General features: G+C 40.7%; 1 protein-coding gene across 3 annotated transcripts in view; it reads left to right on the top strand.

The window, feature by feature from the left end:
* Positions 1-14,026, top strand: part of SYNE2 (spectrin repeat containing nuclear envelope protein 2) — a 175,985-nt gene that overhangs the window by 124,521 nt on the left and 37,438 nt on the right. For all 3 annotated transcript variants that reach the window (XM_041476401.1, XM_041476402.1, XM_041476399.1), the window contains 11 exons: positions 797-973; positions 2,172-2,305; positions 2,761-2,965; positions 4,888-5,067; positions 6,484-6,609; positions 7,111-7,265; positions 7,611-7,758; positions 8,491-8,585; positions 9,864-10,098; positions 11,514-11,708; positions 12,429-12,554. In XM_041476401.1, the coding sequence (XP_041332335.1) occupies positions 797-973; positions 2,172-2,305; positions 2,761-2,965; positions 4,888-5,067; positions 6,484-6,609; positions 7,111-7,265; positions 7,611-7,758; positions 8,491-8,585; positions 9,864-10,098; positions 11,514-11,708; positions 12,429-12,554 (1,776 nt within the window). The remainder of the gene's footprint in view (positions 1-796; positions 974-2,171; positions 2,306-2,760; positions 2,966-4,887; positions 5,068-6,483; positions 6,610-7,110; positions 7,266-7,610; positions 7,759-8,490; positions 8,586-9,863; positions 10,099-11,513; positions 11,709-12,428; positions 12,555-14,026) is intronic.

Here is a 14,026-nt window from a genome sequence, read left to right as displayed (position 1 = left end):
GGTATTGAACTAGGGGAATGTTTTATCTAACCCAGGACATGCCTTATGTACTTCCCATCACTATGAAATAGAAGGATAAAAATGATTGAAGGAGGACTGCGTTTTTGTGTTTGCAATGTTTAGGAGCCTGTGGCAAATGGAAGCCATGCCTGCCCCTTGTAGATTAAACAACTGTAATAATGAAAGACACAGAAAATGAAATCATTAATGAAAGGGACAGAAAATAAAGGGAATATCAATCATTTCATTTTGTATGAAAGTCCTGACCTTGCTAGCCTGGGGTCCAGGTGAGCCTGCATTATTGGAGCACAATGGCATAAGAGGGATGACAGCTCTCAGAGTATTGCAGCAGTGGCTTCTTCCATGCAAACCAATTTCTTTTCAAATTGTCCTTGAAAGGAAACTTGATCTCTGGATCAAACTATCTGCTTCCTAAGAGGATTAAGGCTTTCAAGTTCCTCCCACTTCAGGTTGATTTTGGCAGGAAGAAATAAGCAATTGATTATTTCAGTACTTCCTGGGGTGTTCTGGCAGAATAGTGCCACCTTGACCTCCAGTGAAATTTTGATTTCCAGCAGATTCTTGTACTTCACTCTAGATATGGTTTACTGCTTTTTTTGAAGCCTGCATAATTCCTTACCAAGTAGTAAAATACTTCAACTTGTGGAGTATTTCGTAATTCTTGTGGAATTGTAATGCATTGAGCATTGAGTTTAGATTTCTAAGTCAATTTTAAGGTGATTTCTTGGGTGTCAGGACTACCCAAGAAATATTAACACAAATGGTTTATCTACAGGTTGCACAGCTAAAGGCCTCAATGGAATCAATACTGGAGCAGTGGAGAGCATATGATGAAATTTATGCAGAAGTCAGCTTGATGACAACAAGATATTTGTACTGCATAGACCAGTGCAAACCTTCTGAGGAAGAAGCTTCATTGGAAGCTTTGAAAAAACAGGTCAAAACTCTCCAGGTAAAGTTGTCTTATTTCTGTAATTTCTTCTATGCCTTTAACATACTCCACTGAAAACAAACTCCACTGAAACAAAGACCAAAAAAATTATCTGGGCAACTTTTTCTTTATTATAATGACTCTGAAGTAAGTGCAATATTTCTGGTTTTTTGTTTTTGGGTTTTTTTTTTTATCTCCAGAGGCACTTAGACTTCTTATTTTATGTAGTGCATAAGTTCAACTTGAGTGCAGTTTAGGTACGAGGTTCAAGAAAAAAGCCCACCAAATCCTTGTGCTCCTTTGCACCTTGTATTGATGCTGAGTATGATTTCTCCTTGCTCCAGCACCAGTCCAACTCTTCTGTCACCCTCCAGGGAGCTGGAATCTCCTGGACAGCCTCTGAATGAGTCAGAATGCCAGATGTAAATGCTCTGGATCCTTCTGCTGCTTTGCTTGGCTGTTACAGAGTCCAAGGGGAGCATCTGGATTAGGCAGTTAGGCTGGCCCTGGGTCTGGGCATTTCACAGGTCTGGCTAAAATCTCCTTTCCTGGCTCTAAATGAGTGTTGAAAGGCTGTGCAAGCACTCCCCATTTTCCTGTAAATAAGGACTGATTTGGGTTTTTTTTGAGTTGTATCAGAAGTGGTACAGGACAGACTGAGGCTGTGAGTGCTGGGTGTGGGACTCTAGGCAGTAAGCCCTGCACAAGTGCTTTCCACCCTCACCTGGGCTCCTGCTATAAATAAAAGGAACTGGGCACCTTCTCATCTCCTTCCTTCAATCACCCTGTTTACTTTTAACCTAGAGCAGTTCACAGATATGCTGTAATGGCCTTTATCAGGAGGGGGAGCTTGCAGCTGAGGACAGGAGGTGTCAAGCCAACTTTACTGCCAGAAGAAACAGTGGCTTAAATTAAAAGCATTTTTAGTTTCTAGCAAATTCATTTATTCAGTTCAGAGGTGTGGGTTTGCTAAATGAGCTTTTTCTTTAACAGCCAATAAATTATCTCAGTTTAAAACAGGTCTCCTGAATTTTTTTTTTCCTATTTCACCTCTCTTAGCTTCCTAATTTTTAGGAACAGGTGTTACATTTTCTGCAAACATTTTAATCTCTGCTGCAGAAATGTGGCATTACTGCTACTCTTTCCCTACCAGTCTATAGGGGAAGTTACACTTAGGTCATTTATCCCCCAGAATTAATTGCAGTAATCCATTCTGTAGGCTCTTCAAGATGAGTCAGAGAACAGTGAGGAAAGTTGGGCCAAGCTCCAAGCTGCTGCCAGTAACCTGAAGAAAAGCTGTTCCCCCTCCTTTGCAGAGATTATTGACCAGAAGTGCATGGAGGCACACACCAGGTAAGCCTGCAAAATCAGACCCCAGTTATTAGTATTTAAAAAACCCAGGTTGTGGAGGCAGGACTCAAACATCTGTCAGATGTTCAAATCTATACTAATGCATCTCACCTATCTTAGGGCCTCTGTGTGAGGAGTAGAATCACAGAATCATGGAATGGTTTGAGTTGGAAGGGACCTTAAAGGTCATCCGGTTTCAACCCCACTGCCACAAAAAGGGACACCTTCCACCAGACCAGGTTTCTCCAAGCCCCATCCATCCCTGAACACTTCCAGGGATGGGGAACTTGTACCTTTTACCTGCATGCTTTTCATCTGATGGGTCCCACAGCACAAACTGTGGCTTTCAGGAACACAGGTGTGGATGAAAAGCAACTCCCTCAGGAATCCTATGCCAAATCATATTCTGCAGGAGAACCTGCTGGGAAAACACTCTTAATCTTTTGATATTTTGGCAGGTGGAACTCAGTAAATGAAGATATCACAGATCAGCTGCGGGCAGCACAGGCAGCTCTGCAGCTCTGGGAGCCCTTTGATGCTTCTTGCTCTGAGACAGCAGCCAAGTTACAGCAGTACAGCCAGCAATGTGCTCAGCTCTTGGATGCTCACGTGCCTGAGGAGAGCTCCATAGAAACCCTGGAGCAGAGGATACAGGAGATGAAGGTACATGAATAAATTTCTGCTGCTGGGTACAAACCAAGATTTATTTTTGAGAAACAAGGCAAAAGAATACCAACAATCCAGTCAGTGGAAAAGATAAAATCTGTGGGTTTCTTCCATGAACAGGCACCTTTGTATTTCCTTTAAGCACTTTGACCAAACCAGAGTTAGTGTATGGTGAGAAAAGAGCAGAAGGGAGTCATATTCCATCTCTGCCCCTTTCTGCTCTACACAAGATATCAGGCCTGTGTTGGAAGGAATCACTGAAAGAAAAATTATTTACCTTATGGGGAGGAGGAATAAGGTCTACAAGAACAATAGCTGAGGGAAAAAAGAGCAATTTTCCCAAGCACAGGATCATCCTGAACTCTTCCACAGCCTTCAAATTGTTTTTAATTGGATTTGGTGATGTGTTTTGGTCTGGTGTGATGAGTTCACAGATTCCTGAGCTCATTAGATTACTCTAAATGCTTTTGACTTTAGGCAAATGAGAGCTCATGCTGAAACCACATGGCACATTGGACTCTCTTAGGCAGCAAAGCTGTCATTAGGTTCTGAAAATTTTGGCTTCCTCAGACTGTGATAAAGACATGTAATAATCCTTATGTCAGGACAGAGCAGTGATTCATTGTGCTTTATGAATCTCTAGACATGAATTGGAAGAAATTCAGAGTATTCCATTTTGCATGTGGTCTTAAATAAGAAACTTTACGTTACAGGGAAGAGAACTCATGTATCTTTGTCAGAAAAAAAACTGACAGCAGCAAAACCTAGACCAAAATATTTTTACTTTTTTCTGATCTACTGATGGCTGTGACAGAAATTCACCAATATGTCAGCAAAAAGGGGATTGCCTTTTCTGGAAGTTTTTGGGAATAGTGTTATACCTACTAAGCAAGGCATGGCCACCTGAATGCCATTAGCACTGTAGATCCTGTCCTGGTGTGTGTGGGTAGAACACATGGAATTTATTGTGGGTTTTTTTAAGTGGTGAGTTAAAAGAATGGGGATCAGTGAATGATATATGAGTTATGTGTATTTGAATACACATGTGCCTAACAAAATTTTATTTTAATCCCTCTAATCTTTTCCTCTCTATATATTAGGAAAAATTATGGTTTTATGGATTTTTGTGACCACAAAAAATAAAACATAAATTCTTATATAGAGAAGAAGAAATAAAAATGGGTTCTTTATTAAATAGCTGGAGTGGTATTTTATAACATGATCCTTACAAACAAAGAGGTTAGAAAGCAAGGACCATTTTACTTTTGAGGGAAATATGTGTGTTCTTTGCTATTGATCAGAAGATTTTGCTCATTATTCTCAGAAAAGACAACACATAGTGACAAATTTCAGGGGGTTTCATGGCTAGAAGTAAATTTCACTTGTCAAAAAAAATAAATCAAGTACATTGAATGAGTCTAAAATTACTCCCTTTGTTCTTGTACTGCCTTTAGAGTATTTTATAGCATCTTTCTTAGTAAAGGGGAACAAATAAAACCAAACCTATAGTCCTCAGTCACTGAGGGATCCAAAGTACTGGTATGGTTGTAACTAAATAGCATTCCTCATCTGCAGTATGCAGTTACTCCATCTTCTAGTGTACACACAACTTGTAGAGAGGGATATCCCAATTTCCCTGCCTGATTTCCTCTGGAGCAGCAGCATCCCGCTGCCTGAAGTCACTGGTGTTGCATTGAACTTTGAACTGTGCCTTTCCCAGCACTGCACTCAATGGGTGCAATTCCCATTATCCTCCAAGTAAAAGACTGAAGCTTTCACCACAGCTGATCTTGGCTCCCAGATGGGCTCAACAAAAAGAGTTTAGTTACAGCAACAAAAGATAGCAAATGGAAGTGGCACATGAATGATGATCTGATTAATTTACTTTTTTTTTTTTCCCTTTCCCCTTCTCTCATCAGAATTTACAGCACGGCCTTCAAAACCTCGCAGGATGCCGAACCCAGATTTATTTGCAGGCTGACAGGATAAAACAGCAGGCTGGGACAGCTGCTGAAGCCATTCTGATGGAGAAGCTGCAGCCATTCCAGAGAGCAACCTATTTGGAAAAGATGCTGCAGAGGAAGTTGGATGAACTTCAGGTATTTATTTTTAATATTAAATTATCTGTTAGTGTGGGGTAACTTCTTCACCGGAGTCATGTGGGAGCCATTTTCCTCATTAGAGCACTATAGTTCTTGAATTGAAATTTCAATTCATTAAAACAGCAGGATGATAAACTATATAAAGAATTAATACATAAGCCAGAGGAACAGGTGAAGGATTTCACGCTTACCTGCTTGTGTTACTCTAACAGCCTCTGTCATTGGGCCCGTTATCCCCAGGACCCTCAGGTGATTAAAGGTTAGGAAATGTATTTTTATTTATTTGAACATTGAAGTAAGTTGTGAACTTTCTCAGCTCTGCCTTGAAAAAAAAAATCATGGGCTTCAGTTTTCCTTGGGAAGAGTTCTTGTCGTGAACCTAAAACCAAACAGAGAACTGGGACCATTTGATGTAATTCTGTAAGGACCAGATTCACATTCCTGTTCAGGCCATGTGGGGAGAGACCTGGATCCAGGAGTTCTGTTCAGAGTAGTGGAGGATTGATTTCTCCTCTTCACAGGTATTCCTGAGAAAGCTTCCAAGCAAATGTACTGCTGGACATTTACTGATGTAGAATTAATCTGTTCCTATGGAAAAAGTCTGGTTTCAATGAATTGTTCTGTTTTAAAGTAAACCCAAATTCATCAAGACATTTGAAGCCAGCTCTATTTATGACTCCATCTACCAGCACAGTTAATGGCTGGAAGCCAGAAATCTTTGTGAAGATAACAGGTTTCTCATATTCCCTGTGAACTTCTCACTGCATGAAAAAATGCATTTCTGGGTCGTCGTTTTCTCTGGTTTAACCCTGTAGTATTACCACAGCAATCTCTCTCCACGCACCAGTTTTTGGCATTCATTCCTTATAAAACTGTTGTTGTGTAAGTGCTCTCAAAGATATGGAGTTCATTTCTGGAAAGAAAAAAAAAAAGCTTTCCCAGTGCTGTTCTGCTAAAGAAAAGTTGAATTCCAGCCCTACTGATTTTTCCACAGAGCTCATGTAAGCTGCACAGCTTTGGTTGTGCAAGTTTTGTGTGTACCTCAAAGGAAGCTCATTTTCACAAGTTTCCCCCCTCTGATAAGCTGAGTTTTGACTTTCCAATTTCACAATAAGTTAAATAGCACAAAACTACGAAAGGTATCACAGAAACCCCTATTCCTTTCACATAGTTACAGCTGTCACAGAATTTGGAGATTCTGTTTCTTGCTCTCTGCTTTGGTTTAAATATTCCCCTTGTCCAGTTAAAAAATGGAAAAAAGTTCAGTAGAGTTATAAATACATCAGCATTTAGGTTTAATAACTGGTTTTTTTCCTAAAAATATTGCTTATTGCTCCTTTTTGTATAAGTGTAATTCCTTTTGAATAAGTGTAATAAATAGTAACTAATGTCAATTTTCAATATTTACCCCAGTTCAATCTTTTACAACTGGAGGATTTCAACAACTGCCTGGAAACGCTGGAAGGTCGTGTCAAGAATTGCACAGACACCTTTGATAGCCTCTGTCTAGAGGAAGGAGACAACTCAGAATTGCTCATGGTATGTTTGCATTCCCAAATACAAAAAAGGTACTACTCAGCTTTTGCTCACTTCAAAATGCTCTGTGTCCTAAATGTCACAGTTGCAGCACTTCCATCAGAGTAATTGTAATTCAGCCAGAACACAAAAAGCAATGATTAAAGTTTAGAAACTCTAGGTCTGCATTTCAGGCCAAATGCCTGCTTGGAAGGGAGGAAAATCACCCAGATTTGGGGTTGATGGGAGATCTTATTCCCCAGCTTTGCTCTGGAGCTGCCCTGTTTCCCTCAGTGTAGGGTATGAAGTAAATGTGGAGGTACCAGGTCTTGAGGATCTGTTCAATACTGTTGGAAAAGTGAGCCCTATGAATAAAAGTTATTACTTTTTATTCCCCTGTATTTTTTGAAGTTAACACAGAAATGTTGGGTGTTTTCAAGTTGTGGAGAATAAGCTTCTGTACTTCTCTGACATGAAAGAAAGGCAGTACATTTTTGCAATAATTTATTTCTTCCTTACTTCCAGAATCAGACACTGGAGCTTGCTGCACTTTCTCCAAGCATAGAGAGTTTGAATGAGGCAAGCATAAAGCTGCCACTCAGTGACTTCACCCTGAAGAAAATGCAGAGCCTGACTCGGCAGTGGAGTCAGAAAACAGCAGCTGCTCTGGAATGTTGCAGGTCTGAAATGCAAAGAAAAAAAAAATCACTAGTAACAATTCCCTTTTCTGTGATTGAAATGAAAACCAAGTTAAAGCATAGAACATCTTGCCATCTGTTCTCAGCTTTCTCAAGGGCTTGCCAGGTGGAATTCTGCCCTTGCAGTTTACTTGATTTTTCAGTGGCTGTTTGTATTCCAAGTCACTTGAAGCAAAAATCTGGATGTTTGTAGGAGAAGAAGGGACCAAAGTGCCAAGTGAAACCCCCATATGTTAATTTTATTAACCACTACATTAGAGCACCTGTAAACATACCCAGAAAAACATCTACCAACAGAAGTTTCTGGTTATTCATTTTGTTTTACAGTATGCTTGAGGGAACCCAAAATGATGAGAAGAAATTCTTTCAGAAATGTGAAAAGTGGATGAAATTCCTAGAAAAAATGAAAGAAGCCTTAAAAACAGATATTCCAGGACGGTTTGAAGAACTGCAAGAGCAACAGAGAGTATATGAGGTAAAGCTAACTCTAAAAATGGAAACTTCATCTTGAATGGTGAAGGCAGGGGGAAATCACTAGGAAATGCTGTCCCTTTTGAAATTAGATCTGGGCAGGATTTTACAGAGCATTTCACTCTTGAAATGCCTATAAGGTAAAAACTCTGAAACATGAAAATCCTTTTCCATAAGGACAGATCCCTTTTTGCAAGGATCAGACCTTTAGGAGTGCAACTTCAAGTGCTGTGTCATGAAAGTCCTAAATTTCTCCAGCCCTGAGGTGTACTTGTCTGCCTGTGCCAGAACACTGGAGCCTGTGACAACTACCTGGATAGTTTGATAGTTTGCTGGAGACCTAGCAACAGTCTTAACAGTTTCTGGCAGAAATGCATTTAAAATAGTGTTTTCACAGCATATTTCTGGTTTGACCAGTTGTTAGATTTTAGTAAAAATCTGTTTTCTCTGGCATTTTTCCAGACAGTTGCTATTTGTTACAGAGAAACAGTCAAAAAACTTTAGGTTTCAGATCTGTATCATCCAGCTCATGGTGGAGTCCACTATCACATATGTGCCAATTCTTCCTGGTATCCAAAAACTGTGGACTCTTAGGGTGCATTTGACACTAGCAATTGAAAATAATAGAGTTTTCAGCTTTCACAATTAAATAAATGCTGTCACTCTAGAGGAGCAGAAGCAGCTTTCATAGCAAAGGTTGTCCACTGGATCGTTAAAACTTGTTCTCTCTTTTCAGATGCTGCAGACTGAGATTTCCATAAATCAACAGACATTTAATTCTATCATAGAAAAGGTTCTACTCTCCTTGGAATCCGGAGAAGCAGAGAAAAGGTACTTTATTTGGTTTTCTCCTTAAGATCTTGGTCATTTAGTGAATATGCTGTCTTCCTTGGAATTAGTATTGAATCTTTGCTCTTATGAGGACATAAATCCAAATTCTTAGCTGGGTTCACTCTTTGAGTGATCACCTGTCACATTTTGCAAAAGCATGAGAAGGCGCAGTGAGAAAAGAAACACAGGTGCCCTGGCCAGACTGCATTTGGGAGAGTAACAAGCTGGGCTGAAAACAAAAATAATTACTCCTGAAGAGGAGTCTTTTGTTCTGCACCTGTGGTTGAGAAGCTGCCTGCCCACAGAGCATAATGAGGATGCTGCATATGAAGGATGCTCTCGCTCTTCCTGGACCTCTCTACTTCTCAGAGTGCAGAGGTGTGGATTGTCCACATTGCTCCTGGCACACATGACAGGGCATTGAGTCACTGGCCATGAAACCCCAAACATATGGTCCCTAAACCTGTTTTTTATCAGTATGATCTTACACCTTTCTCTTAATCGTTGTAGCGTGAGAAACAGCAGGTAGTGTTTGTGATCAGGGGTTCAGCTGCCTCAGGTGTTTGGGGTGAACACATTTCCCTCCCTGCCAGATCTTGCTGCTTCCAGAGACTTGGCAGGCCAGTGTGTGTGCTCCCCCCAGACATGCCAGTATGAAATCCATAGCTTGGCTTAAAACTGCCAGGGAAGCTAGGGCTACACTAAGCTGAGCTGCTGGATTTTTGTGTTTGGAACTACCCACACAAAGGCAGGGGTTTGTGTAAGAGCAAATCAGGGACGATGGCCTCCTGCAGAGAAGCAGAATTGATAGATGGGGTTGCCTTGACCAACCAGCCAGATCTGCTGGAACATCTGACCATGTTGAAGAAGAGGACAAAATAACTGCTTAAATGGGTTCAATAACTACACAATTTTCCATTGTGCAGATCAATTTTGCAGCGTAATCAGCGACCTTGTCTCACTTGGATTGACCTTTCTTGTTCTTCAGAGAAGTGTTTAGTGCATATTGTGTCTGATTGCTGTACTTATGTATGTTGCTATACCACAATTGCAAGATTGACTTGCCTTACCCTCTTTTGTATCATGTAAAAGGTTGTTTGGGTTGCTTAAAAGATGGAATACAGAGAGCAGGGCTGAGCTTAGGGTTGCAAAGAGCTTTCTTGGATTGTTGGGTATTATAATTGGAAAACAACGTTGCAAATGGAGCTCCATCACAATTACTGTAATATGCAGCCTTGAGATCAAAATAAATTAACACTCAGCTCTTGTAATTTTCAGGACAGAGTTTATTTCCAAGCTCACACTGCTGAAAGAGCAGTGGCAGAATGTTATCCGGATGGTTCAGCAGAGGAAGAAGGACATTGATGGACTCGTGAGCCAGTGGCAGCTCTTCAGGAGTTCCCTGCAGAGCCTCAGCAGATTCCTTGATGATACAAACAGCTTCCTTGCAGCTGTGAAGAGCCAGGACTGTTACAGCCTTTACCAGCTTAGAAATGTAATTCATGATTTCAAGGTACTGTGTTTATTTCTCATAAATCTAAAATACATGGGCTTTTTCCTTCAGACTGAAACAGCTTCTGTCCAGTCAGGTAAAAAGCTTTAAAATCACACGCTTTCTTGGGGAAAAAATGATTGGTGATACTTTTTCCTTAAGACTGAGCACAGATAAGAAAGCAGTAACATTGCAAAAGGCTCATTATACTCAGGAATTTCTTGATCAGCATGGCCACTTAGTAGCCTTGCATGCTTTAAAAATCTTATGGATATGAAAATGGAAATTCAGGGTGCCAGATGAGACAGACGTGCTAGTCAGCAGGTAACCTCTAGGTCTGTGTACATCTTACTGACATGACTGCTGAATTCAGGACTTTTATTTTGCCTGAAGAAAGGTACTTATGTGGCAAAACAGGCCATATAGGTTCTGTGTGTGCAGGGATGGGCAGGAGAGGCCAGAAACAAAGGAAAAAACACTTGCAAGGGAATCTCTTCACTCCAAGATACACAAACCTGGTGAGCACTTCTTCAGAACAGTGAGTTCTGCATTTTACATGCAGTGGAAAAAAAATATTTTCCTTTTTAAATTTTGGATATTTTGGTTTTGCATTTAACTGTGGACCTCTTTGTTTTATAGGAAGGTAGAAACAAGCAGTGAGCTTGATGGTTGCATAAGGCAATCTAAAACCTTTTAAAATCCTACTCTTGAATGCTATTTACACAGTCCAAGACTTATATTGTGTCCCCACACACCTAGTGTTGATGGATTAACACATTACTAGTATTCCATTTGGTGCTTGCCCTTTTTATTTCATCTGTATTTCTACCTGCTGTGTAAAGGTGATTTTCAGTAGATTTTACAACTTAGTACTCATGCTTTTTTTCTTAGTGAGAAAAGCCAGAAAGTCTTCTCCCTCATACTCTAAATTGCCTTTTTCCTCCTGCTGGCTGTTCTACATAAAGAAACTCTGATTATATCTCCTTATGTTAGGGATCAATTTGTTGTGGGCAAATTATTATTGATGGCTTACTTCACTTGGAGTACATCATGATTAACAGGGCTGTTATCTCTGAAAAAATGAGCCTAAGATGTTGATGTTAGAGGTGGTCACAGAACTTTGTATTGTATTTGTTTGTATTTTTTGTTCTGAGTAACTCATACAACTGAATTTCCATCTTTTTTTTGACTGCTACACTTTTGGTCTGGCATTATAGATTTTGTCTGGGGACAGCTTTTGTAGAGTTCTCTAAATCAAAATATCAGAAAAAACATGATTTTTCTGAAATTAAAGAAACACATAGGAGATCTGTTGATTACACTTTCACAACTATGAGCAAAACCTTGTGAGTCATCTTCCCAAGTGAAATACCAAGAAAGCACTTCTGGAATTTTTAAGAACAGCTTAGAAAGTTAACTTTTTTTTCCTTTTCAAGAGTAAGGCAGTGATCCTTCAGAGATGGCAAGCCATGCACACCTTGGTCATCGATGTAGGGGAGAAGCTGCGCGCTGTCTCCGACCCCGACACCAGCGCTGCCCTCCAGGAGGAGCTCAGCCAGTTACAGCAGCGCTGGGGGAAAACTCAGGCCCTGCTGGAGAAGAAGAAGATGCAGTTCAGTGGCACCCTGCAGGTAGGTGATGCCCTCCCCACCTGCTGCTCTGGCACTGGGTCTCAGGAGCTTCCCTGGCCCAGCATCTCCAGGGCTGGGCTGCTGCTCGCTGCAGGGGCACTCTGAGGGAAGTGCCTGTCATGTGTCATCAGGGCTTGGGGGAAGCTAAAACTGTGGTCCCCTGATTCTCCACAGGAAATTGAGTTGGATTCCATTTGTTGCTACAAGGAATGTTCCTGCTCTGATTGTTCTCAAGCTCTCCATGGCTTGGAGCTCACTCCTGCTTTGGGCTGTGAAGCTAAAATTTAGCTTAGAGGCAACATGACTTGTTCCTCCTCATGTTTTTCAGCATATAAATAGAAGGGCTGGTCATATTTATTTCCTTACAGCAATGAATTTGCTTTCATGGCTAGGTAGAACATTAGGTGTGTCTTAAAATTGAATACTGTCACTGATACAGTCCAAAAACCATGCTTAAAGCCTCATGGGTTGAACAAAACAAAGTGAGCAGGAATGTTCTCCAAGGCAAGCCTTAAATAAGAGATGCTTGAAGTTCTGTAAATCCAAGAACCAAATCCTTGTGGGTGGCACTATGTATCAAAAAAGAAAATTCAAAAAACCAGAGCACATGATAGATTATTTCAGTGGGTTGAAGATGCTATTTTGTAACATATCCATGTGGTTCATATGTCACGATAAAGTATCCTCACCTTTTATATTTCTTTGTGTCTCCCGGAGCAGACTTGTGACCGCTTTGAAAAGCAAACCAAGGAACTGGAAAGCAGATTGCAAGAGCTAAAGGAGAAAGTAAAAGATCCACTCCCTGTTGAACATGAAGAGCTCCACAAAGCCAAGGAACATATTAAGGTATGAACAGCCATATTGTATTTAAATTGATGTAGTCTTTGCACAACACCTCATCCCTGTAAAATCAGTTTTCCCTCTTACCTGCTCTTCAGTGACACTGACTTTCTCTCCTTTACACCATCCTGATTGCTGCCCATCTCCAAAGTCCAGCTGATCAAGAAGATTGAGTAGTAGTAGTGTTTGGAATTTCTTTTCCTGCTTCTGCTCCCTTTACAGTCTGAATTTATAAAATAAGTAGTTTCTCAAACAAAAGGGAAAAAGCTCCCTTCTTTCAGCTCAATTGGCTGCTATCCCATGACTGAATCTCCCTTTCTGTTTCCCAATCCGTTTTGCACATGGAGTTCCTCAGGCAAGAGACCTTGTAATTCTGCAAAGCACCATACATACCTGCAGGATCTGGGAATAATTAAAGAGAAAGAAAATTAAGAGTAAGGGAGTGGCAAAATTCCTTGCAGCCCATAGTGCACCATGAAAATTAAATGGCAAGAAAAGCATTTCCAAGGGATAGGAGACATTTTGTCTGGAGTGGTCAGTCTTTCGTCATCCTTTTATGAAGTGAATTGTTGACCTATGTAGTGGGAACAAATAAGCTTATTAACAAGCCAAGGCTTTGAACTCATTATCAGCTGTCTGAAATCTTCTTTATGAGTGCTGGCTGCCTTTCCCACGGCAGCAGCCTTGCTGTAGCCCTGACTTATCTATGAGATGGAAGCACACAGCTTCTGCCTCTTATCCCAGCAAGAGAAATTCAGCTGCAGAGGCAGCAGGGTCAGACAATACCAGTGCAAGTGCTGCTAGTAAGTGTTGTAGTACAATAAAGGACTAAAATAGCATGGCATGCTCTTCCTGCTTTGCACTTCTATCTGGAATAAAGCTATTTTTCTTTCAGCCCTGGACCTTATATGAGGCTAGCAAAGTCCCATGAAATTCCATAGTTAGCTCTGTATTGCTCTGGATTTGCCCCTTGTTAGGAGACCTAAATGCATCTGTGCATATCTACAGGAGTACTGTGATCTCAGGTAAATTTTAGAGTCAGGTTTGTTTGGTGTTTTCCTCTAGTGTTGAAGCTGGGTCCAAGACATGAAAATCCTCACAGGGTTTAGACTCAGCACACTTCTGACATAAACACTCACACTTTTTTTCCCCTTCAAAATGAGACAGACTGGATTCTATCTAAGAGGTTGGGTTTTTTTTTTTTTTGTTTGTTTGTTTGTTTGTTTTTGTTTTGGTTTGTTTTGGTTTGGTTTTTGTTGGATGAGCCAGTGACCCTTCCCAGCAGCTTTTTTGCAAAATGGGACCTTGGATCTTGTGTGTGTAGACTGTCATATTCCCCAGCTGGATGCAGTGGTACCTCTGCCTTTTAGGTGACAATTTTAACAGTGTTAAGGAAAATATGTAACTTATAATAAAGAGAAAGGGGAGTTGAAGGAGCAAAGCAGAAAAGAGAGCTTGTTTTCTGTGAACAAGCAGTT

This window comes from Pyrgilauda ruficollis, unplaced genomic scaffold (assembly GCF_017590135.1).
Source record: "Pyrgilauda ruficollis isolate IOZ18807 unplaced genomic scaffold, ASM1759013v1 scaffold38, whole genome shotgun sequence".
Classification (NCBI taxonomy): Eukaryota; Metazoa; Chordata; class Aves; order Passeriformes; family Passeridae; genus Pyrgilauda; species Pyrgilauda ruficollis.
The sequence above is the reverse complement of the archived record's forward strand: the minus strand, read 5'-3'. Positions and strand labels throughout refer to the sequence as shown.